Source organism: Furipterus horrens, unplaced genomic scaffold, assembly GCF_987537825.1.
Source record: "Furipterus horrens unplaced genomic scaffold, mFurHor1.1.pri manual_scaffold_4, whole genome shotgun sequence".
In the NCBI taxonomy this organism is placed as follows: Eukaryota; Metazoa; Chordata; class Mammalia; order Chiroptera; family Furipteridae; genus Furipterus; species Furipterus horrens.
The window spans coordinates 154,315,441-154,332,045 of NW_028327174.1; the positions used below are offsets into that span (position 1 = coordinate 154,315,441).

General features: G+C 43.2%; 1 protein-coding gene across 1 annotated transcript in view; it reads right to left on the reverse strand.

Moving 5' to 3' along the window:
• Window positions 1-9,088: 9,088 nt before the first annotated feature.
• DOCK8 (dedicator of cytokinesis 8) overlaps window positions 9,089-16,605 on the reverse strand; it is a 206,887-nt gene continuing 199,370 nt past the window's right edge. The window contains exons 47-48 of the mRNA XM_090274147.1: window positions 10,491-10,661; window positions 9,089-10,167 (exon numbers count right to left, since the gene is read on the reverse strand). Of these exons, the coding sequence (XP_090130273.1) occupies window positions 10,107-10,167; window positions 10,491-10,661 (232 nt within the window). The 3' untranslated portion in view covers window positions 9,089-10,106. The remainder of the gene's footprint in view (window positions 10,168-10,490; window positions 10,662-16,605) is intronic.

Below are 16,605 nucleotides of genomic sequence, written 5' to 3' on the forward strand. Positions count from 1 at the left end.
ATAGGCTGGCCAGCCCATACTGTGCCAACGCAAAGCTAACTTTTTGCCATATAACAAAACTAAGTGGGGGAAGAGAGAACTTTAGAAACCAGATTTGTAGATCTGTATCTTTTTTGCTTTTGCTCAGTTTGGCTTAAAGTCACACATTGATTCCAATGCTGTGAGTTAAAAAAAAAAAATTTAACACAAAAAGAAAAAAACCCATTAAATAAGTTGGTGCTTAAGGAACTCCTTAGAAAATAGAAAGCTCTCAGAAAAAAAGGCAATGGTTATTGTTTCTAATATTATTTTCATTGTTGTCCAGCAAGATGAGCATCTAAGTATGCACAGATGGTACAATTTGGTATTTCCACAGCTAAGCAAGAAAGTAGGTGCTCTGGGAAGACAGGGGATCCTGGGTGAGATCAAAACATGGGCTGGCCTTCTTTTCTTTTGGATGTGAATCAGAGAGACCTGGATTCTTGCCCAGGCTTGGCCAGTTCTAGGGGGAGGCTGTGTAAGTTCCTCTCTATGTTTAGTTTCCTTACCCATAAAATGACAGTTTTGGACATCATCAGATGATTGCTGAGGATTCTCCTAATGTTTGGAGTTCTGGGGGAATGTTATCCTCAGAGATGGGAAAGTCTAGACAGCTCCATAGGGCCACACTGTCACCTTGACACCAACGTCTCTGCCTTTTGTCCTCCTCTGATCTCTCCCATGTCAACCCCAATTCAAAGGAAGAAGGTGAAGAAACATGGGGATTGTGAGAGAGAACAGGGGTAATGGGTAGCAAGAGGGAGCAACAAAATGACAGATGATGGAGAGTGGAGGGAAGACAGAAATTACACACACACACTTTTAGAGAAAGGACACAGGGAAGAGGTAGGGGACAGTCAAAGAATGAGTATATATGTTCTTTTGTTCATCAAATAAAACAAGAGCTAACATTTCTTAAGCCCTTGCCCTAGGCCTGGCACCTTGTTGAATACGTCACGTGTTATCTCATCCTCACGTATCTCAGGTAAGTGGGAGGCTGAGGCTTACAAAGTTCATCAATTCTCCCAACATCACTCTCTCAGTCTGTTTGGAATGCTATGACAAAGTACCATAGACTGGGTAGCTTATAAACAGCAGGAATTTCTCACAGGTGGAGGCTGGAAGTCTGAGATCAAGGCATCAGCAGATTCAGTGTCTGGCGAGAACCCTCTTCCAGGTTGCAGATGACTGGCCCCCTTCTTGCTGTGTCTTCACATGGTGGAAAGAGAGCAAGAGAGCTCTCTGGGGGTCCCTTTAATAAGCACACTAATCCCATTCCTGAGGGCTCCACGCTCATATACTAATGAACTTCCAAAGGCTTCACCTCCTAATACCATCACATCAGAGGTTAGGATTTCAACATAGGGATTTGGGTGGGGGGCACAAACATTTAGTTCATTGCAACCAGTAATGAGTAAGAGAGGCAGGGATGAGAACTGAATCACCATATGTTTTTGATTCCAGAGCTGTGCTCATCAACACTAGTCCACATTGCTCTCTTGCCCAGCATCTCCCCCCTTGCCATGGAATGTCACTATTTTGCTTAAGGCTGACTTAGCATTTAACCTTGATCTCATGGCTGACCTAGCGTGATGAGTTCATGACCCACAGGCAGACAGACAGGCACCTACCTACACACCCACTCACCCATTGATAACACTCAAGAAGGCTCCGTAAATAAAATTCTAATATAAATAGAAAGTCTTTTTTGTGCTATCACACAGGGCCAGTTGTTTCAGCTTCCTAATTAACTGTAGCTTAGTCTAAAGTTGAAATCAACTCTTGCTCTCTCTGAGGGCAAGCTCATTGATTGGACACATTCCCAGGTGACCATGGATAGCAGAGGTTTGTTAGGGGATAATACACATATAAATAAGTGGTGAGTACCTGTAGCTAAACACATTGAATGTTTTTAATATCATCCCTATCAGAAAACCCAAGTAAGCCTCATTGGGGGCACTTCAAGTCACCCAGGATTAGAGGAATTATGGTAGAGAATGATAGAGCAGTGATGTAATGGTGCCTCATTGGGAGCCTTTCACATGGTAATACTGCCTGCCTCTTCTGACATTTCAGCTGTGGGATTGGTGAGGAAACTAGGAAAAGGTGCATCAGATCCTCACCCAACAGTCTCTGGGGTTCATGCCCCTTCCCTGGATCTTTGTTTCATTTTAAGTAAATTATGCAGGTTTTAGAATTAATCAGGCTCAGGTTCAAATTCTGCTTCTTTCACTTACTGACTGGGGCTGTGGGGCCGATCCCTCACCCACAGAACTGCAGTAGCCTCTCCTGTAAACAGAAATCACAGCACAGGTGGTTGTGAGGATCAGGTGAGCCAGCACCGGCAAGGCACCAGCACAGTGTCTGGAGAACAGCAGGTGCTCAGTCACCTAACTCTTTCCTCCTGTTTCAGTTATCTGTCACCGTATACAAACCATCCTGAGTAAGCAGCCTTAAGTACTCGGCCCATTTGCCGTGAGAGCTTTAGCGAGCTTTATTTAAGGAACAAGCAGGTATTTGCTTGCAGTTCTGCAACCTGTATTGGGCTCAGCTGAGTGGGGTTTCTGCTGCCCTCAGGAGAGTCATTCATGCACTCATGTCTCTCATCAGGAGTCTTTCCGACCTTACAGCTGTGTGCACAAATGTGCTCCCACTGTTAAGGGGGTGCTCTCTTAGGGCACAGACTGGCTCTTATCTCCTCATCTCTACAGGGAAGACATCCTGCTTACACACTCAACTGTGTGGGCTTGCATGAGAACCAGAGTTTAGGAGGGTAGAAACCAAGCCTGGGCACAGGTGGAGGTTCTTCTCAGGGGACTTTATGAGACCCCTCCCTCCACTACATCTTTCCACCTTCCTTTTAACCCTCACCTGAGGATCTATTCGTTGATTTTTTTTTTTTTTTTTTTTTTAAGGACAGGAAGGGGCGGGGAGAGTGAGGCAGAGAGAGAGCAAGAGAGAGAGGGAGAGAGAGGAGAGAGAGGAGAGAGAGAGATTGGTTGCCTCACATACTCCCAGACCAGAGATCAAACCATGCTTTGACCAGGAATGGAACCCACGACCTTTTTGTGTACAAGATGACGCTCCATCCGATTGAGCCACCTGGCCAGGGCTCTTCTCACCTTTTCATTCCACGTACACATTTAGCTGCGACGTCCCAGCTTCCTCCCTCCCGTTGGAGGGGCCCAGGAAGGGGACTTTAGGTCCATGCCCACTTGCCATGATGTTACTTTACCCGATTCCCATTTCGACTCTTTCTTATACAGCTTTGCAATTCACGAGGAAAAAGTCTGCGAGCCTCCCTTAAACCTGCAAGTGATGCTCCGTAGCATCACCCTTTCCCAATTTCCAGCTACTCAAGTCTCCCATAGGCTGACTTCCGCATTCAACGTCAAACGCACCCCATGGCGCATGCGCACTAGCTCCCCCGGGCCAGGGTCAGTAGTTGCCGGGGTGGGGGTGCTTGCTTTTGTGAACTCTATCAAAACTGCTGCACTTACTGGAGCACCCCTAGCTCAATACTCCGTGGATTAGGGCCGATGAGTCTCTTAATCAAAGGTTGTTGCTCTGCGCAATTCTTTTTAGAAACTTTTTGCTTAACATGCACCTAGAAATGTTTGCGTCCTGGCCACAAAGCTGGAGCCAATGGAGTGGAGAATGGGAGGCCCCAGGCAAACTCTGGGCTTCCAAACGAGCAATGTCAGTTTAATTGTTGCAAATGCGTCATGGAGGCTAAGTTCTCGCTTTCTTCCTCAGTGCAATCGGGGAAACTTGCCGCTCAGTCGGAAGTGGAAGTCAGTTTTCTTTCATACCCTCAGGGAGCACTTACAGGCTTGGGGACACAGGTGGGCCCTTGCAACCCGTGCATTTACCTCCCAGAGGGATGCGCTGGAAACATGCTGCACGGGAGAAGGGACGTAGGGTCGGATTGGGTTTCCAGGCGCCCTTGTGTACCCTCTGCCTTTCTTCCTTCTACCCTGAGGGCCCTTGCTGTTGGCCTTTGCCAGACAGTGTACACTGTCGCTGCAAGTTGAATAGATCAGGCTTTTATTTTCTGGCACATGAGTCCTCTGTCCTGCCTGCACCTTTGACCTGCTTTTGATTAATGTTGCCAGCAGCAAATGCAACTGTGTGGGGGCCTGGCTAAACTTTCTGGAGGTGTGGATTGTAAATAGTGCTACCTCACATTTGGGACAGCACTTCTGCGTTTCCAAAATACCCATGCATCAATCATCTCACTGGATTTCCTCAACAGGTTGCAGGACTACAGAGCAACTCTTATCCCTATTTCACAGTGAAAAAACCTGAAGCTCAGAGAGGTATAGGGGATTGGCCAGAGTTGCAAGACGAGAAAGCGGCACAATAAGAAACCAGGACATCTGAGCCTTGGCCAGAGACTTTTGGCAGTCACTGTGTTTTTTTATTTTTTAAACCTCACTAATAACCTGTTGGATTACAGAACAATTTGTTCATCCATGTCATGTTCCCTCTCTCACCACATAAAGGAACTAATAAGAGATATGAGAGTTGATTTCTCACCTGTATCTTTTAGAGCTACATGACCTTGAAAGTCACTCCTTTATCTTTGCTACCTTTGATTTGCCATCTTCCAATGTGTGGGTAAAATAATAAAGGTGAAAGCCATTCAGTTGTCAACTAATGGCACAAAGATCATCGTCAAACATGGACTGGGGTTGGATTCAGCAGCATGCTTCCAGAGACGGCAGCACTCCCCAGGATGTGCCTCAGCATCAAGGCCTTAGGGATCAGGAATGTGAACAGCTCTCCAAATAGTTTTCACCTGAGCCTGTGCTGCAATCCCTCCAGTAATTCCAAGACTGAAAACCTTAGTGACCATCAGAGATTTGGCTTTTTAATCAAAGCTCTGAGAGGTTGGGTTTAAGATTATTAAGGGTAAGGTCTAGGATGATTCAAGGGAAAGAAAAGAGAACAAAAATTCTCTTAATTCTTGCTTCCACATTGTTAATAGGTAAAGTCAAGAGCAGATGGAAAGCTGTTCCTGTGGGGCCAATTGACCCTTATCATCTGTCCTCCTTCAGGAGCTGCTTTTAGCCCAGAGCTTCAGAAAAGGAGAAAATCATAACCGGTGACCGCCTTCATCCATTACTTTGGTCCTTTACAAACATTCATTGCATGTCCACCATGGGCCAGGTACTTGGGGATACAATGAAGAGCAAAAGACAATTTTGATGTTTGACTTTTTCCCATTCAGATCTAATCTTATTCCATTCCCCTGTTGCTCTCATTCTCCTCCCAGCTCTATATTTCTGATTCCTGATCATTTGCACCATTTTGGCAAGACACTGCAGAGGATGAAACACTGGTTAGAAAGACATCCTGCCTCAATCTATCCTAGTCCCTACTCTTCTTCAGGATACAATAAGCCCTAGGTCTTCTTTCATATACTGCAGGTCCCTGGTATTCCCCTTCCAGGTCAGAGGTTGTGAACATGAAATGAAATGAACTATAAGCCTTATGTCCACACAAGTTTCTTTTCTGAATGCATTTTCTTGAAAGCAAAATGCCCTTCAGAGAGCTAATGTGATTTGTTTTCCATCCTGTAGCTTTTCTTCCTCATTCCCTGCAGAACTACCAGTTCCTTAGCCATGTGGTTTGAGTTATTGATCTGACACTTCTAATGCACGGTTATCACAAGCCACTCCAATTAGAGTGAACTCAAGGACTCTTACTGGGAATTCTGAGAGACAAAACCTTTCCTCTTTGTAGAGGCTGGTGGTATAAGGTTGTGAGACTCGGGTCTACATTAGCCATGATGAATGAGCCTGGAATTTCCAGGGAAAGCCTGAGGATGGAGCCAACCAAGAGGAAGTAGAGATGAAAAATGGCCCCAGGAGATGTTGTATGGGTCCTGAATCAAGCCGGGTCTGAATATTATTACTTCTGGATTATTCTATTAAGTGATCCAATGAACTCAACCACCCCATTTAAAACTCCAATGTAAGTTTGGTTTCCATCCTTTACAGAAGATCACCAACTGAGAACTATCTTTAGGGTAGGGCTTGCCAAGGAGTGTACCAGTGGGAGGGCTTATAGCTATTTCATGAGAGTGATCTCCCCAGCCTTCTGGTAGGGACTCAGAGCAGCCAGAGCTCCAAGGCTGGTCATCTCTAGCAGCAAGCAGTTTTGTCCATTTATCCAGTGAGACAGCAAATACAAAAATTTAATGTACCCTATTATGGTGATGTTAAAACATGTTAAAAATTATTTAATAGTCCTCTGTTCAAAATGTAGAACCAAATTCTCCTCCTCTCGGATGTGGACTGAACTTGGTGATTCGCTTCTGGCAGACATGAGGGAGTATGATTTCTGAGGCTAGACCATAAAATATGTTGGCACTTTTGCCTTGCTTCTCTTGAACTGCTCACGCTGGGGAAAGTAAGCGGTCATGTCATGAGGGCACTCATGCAACCCCGGGGAGGTCCACGTGGGGAAGACCTGAAGCCTCCCATCAAAGACCAGCACCAACTTTCCAATTGTTATGAATGAGCCACTTTGGAAGAAGATGCACCAGCTTCAGTCAAGCCTTCAGATAATGGCAGCTCTGGCCAACATCTTGACTGAAAGTTCATGTAAGGCCTTAAATCAGATTGCCCAGCTAAATGACCCCTGAAGTCCTAATCCACAGGAGCTGGGTGAGATACTTACTGTTCATTATTGCTTTAAGCTAGTTAGTCTGGGTTTCTTTGCTATGCCTCAATAAATAACATTTATACCCATGATGTGAAGAAGATTGGGAAGCATTGCCTTAAGTCCAAAAGAACACACTGGATTCTGTGGACATACCCAGCATTATGGAATATATTAAAATCTTTAGGGTTTTTTTTTTGGGGGGGGGAGGGCGGGCAAAGTGAAAATCAGTTGCAGCTTTACAACATTTGAAATAGCAAGCATTTAGAAATACATTCAAGGCACAAACAAAGGCTCCCTGTCTTTGAAAACATAATTGCAACCAAAATGACCAATGCCAGGTTTAAAAGGTTTTTGTTTTAAAATAAATCTCTTGTCATGGATAGGGCTCCTTACTGAATAGAATTATGGACTTGAAGACAATGTATGTCAGGAAAACCTCATCAGATCTATGCAGTATATTTAGGTTTGATTTTTCTAAGATTTTTAAGAGATAGTGACAATTGCACCCTTGACCTTGCTAAAGGACAAGAGGCATGAATAATCAGAAGATTTCTCTAATAAGCTTTTATGAAAGAGTTTTTCAAAGTTAACTCAAGATGGCTTTCATGGCCTATCAGATTTCTCTGATTTTCAGAAAACAAAAGACCTAATTTGCTTTAGTCTTAGGAATATTTAACATGCTTCTTTCTTGGCCCTGGTCGGGTAGATTTCAGTTGGTTAGAGCATCATCCCGATATATCAAATTTGCTGGTTTGATCCCTGGTCAGGGCTCATACAAGAAATAATCAGTGAATGCATAGATAAGTGGAACAACAAAACAATTTCTCTCTCCAATTCTCTCCCTTTCCTCTCTCTGAAATAAATAAAATGCTTCTTTCTTAACCCCATATTTAGACTACATAATCAAAGGTCTTGTGTCCAAGTTCTTTGTTTATTCCATTAAAAAAATGCAGCAATGCCTCCAGTTTATTCATAAGAACAACCAAACTATCTGGAATTGAGAAAAGAGCTGGGTTAGCTCAGATAGAGTACAAGCAGCCAAAACCAATGCCGATCAGTCCATGTACCCCAACTCCACACGCTTCGCTTCTAGGTAAGCCTGCAGGCTCTCAATCAGAATTCTGTTGTTCTTACTCTGGACACTATTCCCACTACTTTGGTAATCTATATTCTGAGCCCATAGATCATAGGCATCAAGTTGTAAAAGCTGGAAGCATCTAGAATTGGGTCATCTAGTACCATAGCCACTAGCCATATGTTGCTATTAAACACTTGAAGTGTGGCTAGTCTTAATTGATATTAAGTGTAAAGCATAAAATCTATAAGTGTAAAATACATACATACAAATTTCAAAGACTTAGTATGAAAAAATAATGTAAAATACTTCATTAATAATTTTTATATTGATTGCATATTGAAATGATAATCTTTTGCATATATCAAGTTAAATAGAGTATATTGTTAAAATTCATTTTACTTATTTCTTTTTACATTTAATGTGGCTTGCATTATATCTCTATTGGACAGTGCTGTTCTAGAAGCAGGCCTACTCGCACTCATTCATTTAGTCATTCAACAAATACTTATTGAGTGTCTTCTGCGTGTTGAACCTTGGGCCAGGGAACAGGAATGCAGTAGTGAACACAGTCCCTGCATTTGTGAAGCAAGTGACACCCACTGTGGTACAAGAGAGACTAAAAAAAGATACTTTGTGATAATAGGTATCTAAAAGCAGGGGACATTTAGTCAGGAATATCTTAGGTTATTACGATTATTAAGGCTCTTAGTGTTAAAAGCCAGCCCTATATAACTTAGTATCTAACCCCTATTGTTTGAGACCAGAATATACCAGGTGCCATCCTTGAGTCATTCGAAAGGTTACATTCCATAGGGCCTGTTGTAGACTGCTGTGCCTTAAGGCTCTACACAGAGAGCCACTTCCTCACCAAACTGAGAGACTGAGGGGGGGGGAGGGTAGTGACAGTGTTATTTAACCTAGTCTCACCCAGTATCTCCCACACAGAAGGTGGTAAACAACATACGGAATGAGAATACATCGTGTAGACTCATTTAAGACAGCAATTAACTATAATATACTTTAAAAAGAGTCCTGCCCAAATGCTTAAAAAACAAACTTTGCCACTTAAAACTTAAGCTTTAGTGATTACAAAGAAGTCCTTTCTCAAAATGTAAATTCATGCAGGCCAGATGGTATAAACAAAAAGTTCTGGAATATCCTAATTAAATTCTCTCTCAGGACCACCAAGAATGAATATTGTGGAAGAGGTACGACCCTGGCTAGCACTGTTTGACCCAGGCCATGATTGTGCGCGCTTTCCTCTGAAGCGCTTTAGAGAACATTAACTTGTCAATATAAAAAACACAAGTTGCAACGGGAAACATTTTTTTAAAAGTTCTTATTATATTTGTAATACCAGTCAAGGCAATCAGTCATATTACAAACATATAATTTAATTCTCAAACAAAAATTTTGTTCATCTTTCTCAAGTACATAGTTAAAAGAAGTCAAAGCTGACTGCATTCTGTGATATACACATGCTGATGGGCAGCACAGTACCCTGATACGAATGAAGAGATAGTAACCTTTTATGAAAATAAACTTGGTCCCAGAGAGGAGGAGAAAAAGAGTGGGCAAGCTCTAGCATAAGAAAAAATGCAAAGCATTATAGGAGAATTGTTTCAATTTAAGTGAATGCAGCATCCATGACTTGGCTGACCACTCAGAGTACCATGTATCTCCTCAATCAGTGCTTCGAGTGTATACCTCTATAAACACGTGTTAAATTAACTTAACAGTAACAATAAAGCAAACACAACTATACAACAATTAATCTACCATTACTAAAAGGATAACAAGGTCACAAGTAATTAATCTACGACCAAGTTTCCAACCATCATGATTTTTAAATTTCTAGTAAGGCGTTCTCTCACAGATTCATTGAACATATTGTGCATTCCTGCACGCTCCCTGTCCTTTCCCATAAAGAGGGCATGAGTGAGGTTCACTTTGAATAGGCTGGTGGACTACTTTCCCATTTTTCTTTGGGCAATTTGAGTTAATACCGTAAAGCCTAATATGGGCCAGAGGAAGTTGCCTTTCAGGGAGACAGTAGCTGACCACTCAGCAGGAGATGCTGTTTATGCCTCGTTTTGTATAACATTGTGAAAAACCATGCTTTATTAAATATACAGGCACCCTGATTAACTACCCTCTGCTACCCTATGGCCCCCAAATGGACAAAATATGGTCAGACGCCATTGTGGTCACTTGGATCCCAAAGCTTCCAGGGAGTATGTAGTCTGTCCTGTATGGCAAATGTTCTATGTTTTAAGAACCGGTGAGTCCTTCTCTGGGGTCGCAGAGCCTCAGTCTCCATGGGTGAAGACAGCTTTTCTTAACTGCCTTGTGACAACTGGGTTTCACATTTCCTCAAACTAGATCTGTGGAAGGAGTCTCTGAAATTAAGGAGAGAGAGAGAGAGAAAAAAGAGGGAAAAACGATCAATTAGATTTTTAAAGAGAGGGATGAGGGTGGAGGATGGCTGGCAGAAGGCCAACAGAAAGGGTCCCACGGGGGCAGAAGAAGGTACAGGGAGGATCAGGATGAAGCAGAACAGATCAAGCTCTGATAGCTTCTCCGACCCCAGGCCCACCCTCCAGCCCCCCCCCCCCCCCGCCCCGGCCCCCCACAGTTGTGTGCAGTAGAGCATGCCCTGGCTGCTGGGCCTGAGTCCTATCCTTTATCCCTGGGGAAGAGAGCATCTCTGCCCCATTCTTACCTCTTTTGACTCTCAATTCTGAATATTGGCTTGTAGAGTTCTGGAATTTTCCGCTTGATCATGGGCCTGAGGTTCTCTTTCAGCTTGTCGTAGTTCTTTTTGAGTTCCTGATGATACTCCCTCTGGTCGGCTGTGATGAGGCGCTTGTTTTTCTCTACGGCCTCGCCACACCTGAGATGCACATAGCAGGGGGGGAAGAAAATGAACTTTTATTTCATAGGAGTTTGAAGCACTTAGAAGTATGGGGCGATGATACGATGAACATTTCCTGAGTAACCCTAGGAGTGTTTGCAAACTTGATTAAGTCTGGGCCCCACCTCAGACTTAATAAATCAGGATCTCTAAAGGGCAGCACCCAGGAATCTGTATTTTCAAAAAGTTGACCAGGTAAGAATGAGGCTCTGATTTGCTCTGTGCTACTAGGCACTATTCAAGGAATTTCACATGAGTTATGTGGTTAATTTTTCCAGTGAAACCGGGAAGTCTACGTTTATCTCTAGTTTGCCCTTAAAGCTCAGAAATGTGAGGTTGCTTACCCAAGAAAACACTGTCGGGAAGTGGTGGACCCAAGATTCAAACTCAGGTCGCTGCAGAAAGGAAGGTCTTATGCTTACAAAAAAGTCGCTGTGACTTACGGCGACACAGCAGACAAGGCAGACACCGCCAAAACCATTCAGGCCCCTCCTGCTACAGACACATGGAAATGTCGGGAAAGCACAACAAACATTTGTTGAAAGAGAAAGGGGAACCCCAGGGGCCAGAAAGGAAGAGAAAAATCAAAACCAGAGTGACAGCAGGAGCTGGGCCGTGGCAGCTGTCAGCAGGGCCGCCTGTGAGGATCTGAAGACCGCATACAGGTCCCAGGGGGGCGGGGGGGGGGTGGATCTGGGAGGTGGGCTTCAACTCCCACGCGAGATGAGTGATGTAGCCTTGCCCGGGGCAAAGCAGGGTTCTGGCTCTGCCTCCTGCTTATAGTTCACAGCCTTAAAAAGCTACACTATCTATGCAAAAGGGTCTAGAAAAAAAAAAAAAAAAAGCTGAAAATCGTCCAGAGAGGTGGAAGGGAAGTTTGTTACCAGCTTGGAGCCATTAATAAGAAAGAAAGTCACCTAAAGAAATTGAAATTCTAGGCTTGCCTTACATGTGGGTATGAGTTACTAATATATATTCCTCTACTGTGGGTGCTCAAATTAATTATAAAACCAGGCCAAGATTATTGAAATCCCTAGGGCTCAGGTAGACATCAATATAAAGTTGTTCTGGAGGAACAGTTTCTTAATCAGGGCCCGTGGGCTGCCCACAGATGGAGCAACCCTTGCCAAAGGTGAGCTCACAATAAAAATAATTACAGACCATACGAGGAAGACAACCACCATGAGGGAGAACCAACAGATACTATATATAAGCAGAAGAATTAGCCCAATAAGAATCAGAGATAGAATAATGTAAAGGCCCAAAGTTAATACAGAGGTATAATAAAAGGTACAAAATCTATGAAAAAAAAAAAAAAAGGGAGAGTATGAAAAAAGAGATCAGGAAAATTTCAGAAAAGAACCAAATAGAACCTCTAGAAATAGAAATGAAGTCACTAAAACAAAGAAAAAAAAGTCTCGATGGATAGGTTAAACAATAAACTAGACACAACTGGAGAACTCATGAACTATATCACAGATCTAAGAAAATCACCAAAGAGATAAAAAGATTGTAAAATATGAAAAAAATGTTTGAGGGACCTGGAGATACGTGTATAATAGAGATGCCCAAGTCATATCTAAAAGAATGCTTAAAAGAATGTTGAAAAGAATGTAAAATGAGGAAGAGGCAATATTCACAGATACCAGCTGATAATTTTCCAGAACTGAAAACAGGAGTCCTCCAACCAACGGAAACAGATCGAGACCTAGCCCCACCGTGGCAAAACTGCAGAGCATTAAAGAGAAAATACCAAAAAACTTGTGTTTCTCTAACTTGGGGACAATTAAGCCTAGTGTTTTCATGGTTTCCCACACAGTATGGCACATACCAAGGAAGAAAAGTCATATTATTTAGACAAAATAAAGTCTTGTCCTTTATACTGTTCTACTCAAGGGAACTTACATTGTAACAAACCTTGAAGGAACACACAATGGCTGAAATTTAGCTGACATGCGATAATTAGTAACATTTCTATTATCCTTCAGATGAATAGGATTCTGGTGATTAATGCGGTTGAAACTGTTCTCCTAACAGTGGTGCTAGATTTTGGTTAAATTTAGGGGATACCCAGACCTAGTTGCCAAACTCTCCCTGTTACCACTGAACACATTTTCAGGATGGCAGTCAAAGATGAAGGGGGTGGCCTGTTGCCGTGGGACAGGGGAAAGCTACCTGGGCTGGGCAAAAAGAAGCCTATGACCACAGCTTTATCACAGAAGTAGCCTGCTGTGAAAGAAGGCATTGATTTAACTCAGCCAGAAGCCAAAAGACCTCCTTTCACTGGATTTTCACCCATCTTTTATGTTTGACATTAACTGAAGCAAATTATAGGACACCTAAGGTTATATATCTAAGGTTTCAAGGAATGAGTGGGAAGGAGAGGTATACAGCCTTTGAATCCTGAGAAATCTGCATCATCCCTTGCTATTTTTTATCCATTCTTAACTAAGAGTTGTGAGCTGCCAGGTGTGTAAAATACAGTCAGTTTCAGGATGACTTCGAGGCCCAGGTTTGTAACAGGCAGACTGCAAGATGCGTGCAGAAGCTGACTGCCAACTTGGGATGTCTACTCTGAAATCTTCGGGAGAGCTAACTAAATTCTCTGTAGTCTGTGTTGTCAGAAGTAATAATAGCCATCTGGCACATACTGATGCTGTACAATGTGCCCTAGACTGGGTTAAATGCTTTACACGCAGACAGAGCTGGGGTTGGGACCCATTTACTACTCATTAGCACAACAACTTAGCCATTGAAATCCTGTGATCACAGCAATGATCGCCCCTCCTACATTTTCTTCCTGAACTTTGCTGCATCCCCAACAAGAGATGGGCAGTTATTTGTGACTGCCTCAGTGAACATGATGTGCTGTAAGCGATGCTGTGTGACTGAGGAATGTGGCTTCTGCCCAGCTGTCTCTCCTCGGACATGTGTCTTTGGAGTGCTGAACCACTTGCGATTTGAGTATTCTCAGCTCAGACACCAAGATGCACAAGCAAAGAAGCCTTTAGGTAACTCAAGTGCCAGCCACTGTCTGTCACTGAGTGAGAGACTGAGCACATCTGCCTGTCTGAGCTCAGCCTAACCCTACAACCACATGCATAAGTTAAGGCTCCTGCTGTGTTTTAAGCTACTAAGTTCTGGGCTAATTTGTTACACAGCATTAGATAAAAATAGTGTTTTTACAATGACAAATATATTAATAGGTAGGCTGAAAAATATCCATATTTTTAGTTCACACACTGGTGCTCAACCCACTGAGCCACACCAGCCAAGGCTTAACTATCCATATTTTTGTAGTAATAATATTACTTTATATTTTAACAAATTTTAGAATTTATAAAATTGTTTCATATATCACATTTTCTGTATTTCTTTCTTTCTTCCATTTGGATTATATTCCCTAGATTCTCTTATTAAAATTAAAATGATTCCCATTATGTTAATTTAAATCCATGAACTAAAGAGAGCCATGCACTAGATTTCCTTCCTAGAGCATAGCTGTATAATCAGGAAATGTACACAGGATCACAACTACATTGCAAATAATCTTCTTTACAAATGGTCTTTTCTGTAACATTTTCATTAGGTTCACAAACATCTGCACTGTACTGCTATTACTCAGTGACGCTGGCGTTCCACTCCTCTCCTGCCCCCTTTGTTGGGAAGTTCACCGAACACAAGCATTTTCTTACAGAGAGTGAGCCTGGGGTTTTTCAGCAGTCAGAGCCCTACAGTCCAGACTGAAGAGGATCAGATAGGGCAGGAAGTTGTGCTTCTAGAACATGGTCCCTGGCTTTTGCTGACAGTTAACTTCTGGGGTTTCCTACAGAGAGGGCGGTCATGTGGCCCTTCCTCTGCACCTGTTGGCCTCCCTCCTCTGCAATGCTCCTTCAGCACAGCTCACACATCAGTCCTTTAGTACAGCACAAAAATGCTGTTGTTTCCTCAATATCTATTCCCTTTCATCTTTAGGATGCCCCCTCCCCCTGGAAAATTACATTCCCTAGCCTCTCTTAACTGATAAGAATGGCTGATGAGATAGAAAGTCACTAGGAAAGGTTATAAAAGGGGCATAGCCTTCTGCTCTTTCCTCATTTCTACTCCAGGATGTGGTCTTGATGGCCAGAGCCCTAGCAGCCATATTGGGACTGCGAGGATAGGTACACTATAACCAGTGCAATAGAGCAAAAGAATGGTAAGAGCCAGGGTTGCTGATGATTTCTACAGCTCTAGGCTGATCATCTCTGATCTTACTTTATATGAGAGAATAAGTTTTTATATTTTTAAACAATTCTCCATTATTAGCAAATGAATGTAGCTCCTAGAGAGAACTGCACAGCACAGTAGTTAAGAGGAAAAAGTCTGGAGTCAGCGTGCTCAACTCTGAATCTTGCTTTGCTGCTTACTGGCTTTGTGACATCAAGCAAGTTGCTTAAGCTTCCCATGCCTCAGTTTCTTCATCTGTGATGTGAAGGTGACAATAGCCTACCTCATAAATTATTGTAAAGATTAAATGAGTTAAACATATATAATTCTAATAACAGTACTGGCACCTAGCTAAAACCTAGAACACATTGATTATTATAGACCCAGTCTCAGTACAGAAACTATTTGTTCAATATGAGGATGGACTATTAATAATTGTTTGTTATTCCAGTCCCTTGTTTTTCATAGTTGATGAAACTAAGATGAGAAGGGATAAAGTGCCCTGTCCAGAGTCACACACCTGTGAACAGCAGAATTGGATATAAACCCAGGATCCTGATGCTCCCAGGCCCACTGTGTCTCATAATATAAACTTTACAGATGCAGACAAGCCATGGGTAGATGATCTCTGTATGTAAATCAGATCAAGCCTCTGTTCCCATCCGAATTGATAAGGTCTCTATTTGCTCCACTGAATGATGTTATACTTATCAATTACTTAGTATGTGCCAAAGCCCTGTCCTAAGCTCATTGTATTAATATCATTATCATCATCATCCAGGCACTCACTTTAAGAGATATTCACTGTTATAGTTGGGGAAACCGAGGTCAGGTAACCTGCCCAAGGTCACATTGCTAGTTAAGGCAGGGTGGGTATTTGAACCCAGGCAACCTGACTCAAGAGCCCACACTTCTGACCCCAACATCACAGATGCTGCCCAGGGAAGACACTGACCTTTCCAGCCACAATCCAGGCAGATGGCCTCGGTCTCAAGTGCAAACTATTCTCTCTGGGGTCCTAATCTGTAGTGTCTCCCTTTCTCACTTTCTTCCAGGTAACACTTCAGCAAGTCCCCACCAAGGCCCACTGAAAAAACACAGCTGCTGAAGCGAGGGGAGAGTCTGACAGAGCCTGGAGATGCTGAGGAACTGGCTCCCACCTTCATTCCACGACTGGATGAATATATATGGGGTCGGCAAAAGTAGGTTTACAGTTGTGAGTGACATTCTTCTATGTTAAGGAAGTTATTGTAATAATCACAATCTTCATGTTGTTTTCCACATGAAATCCACTTTCGTCCACCCTTGTATGTTGCAGGGCTAAATGGTTTATGGGGGTGAAGTGGTGTCAGGTATATAAGGACTAGTGGAGTAGCTGCCAGCGGGGAGGGCTGATGAGTCAATGTTGCCTGCCTTTCCTTGCTGTGCGCCCCTCCACTGCAAAGGGAGGACAAGGCTGAGAGCGCATGGCACAATGGGGGCAGGGCATGCACGCCCAGGCAGAGGAGGAGCATGGGCTCCTCCAGATGGGGGACATGGGCTTGGGAAGGGGTCCAATCTCATACCTGACACACTAGAACCCATGTGGGGGGTAAGAGGCCCCCCCGAACCAGGCTATAGGCTCATCTTCAGTGCTTGACTCACATTATACTTCTGTCCTGAAGAGTCACAGAGCCCTGTGGTTCCAGGGATCATACTCTCTAATGTCGTATCA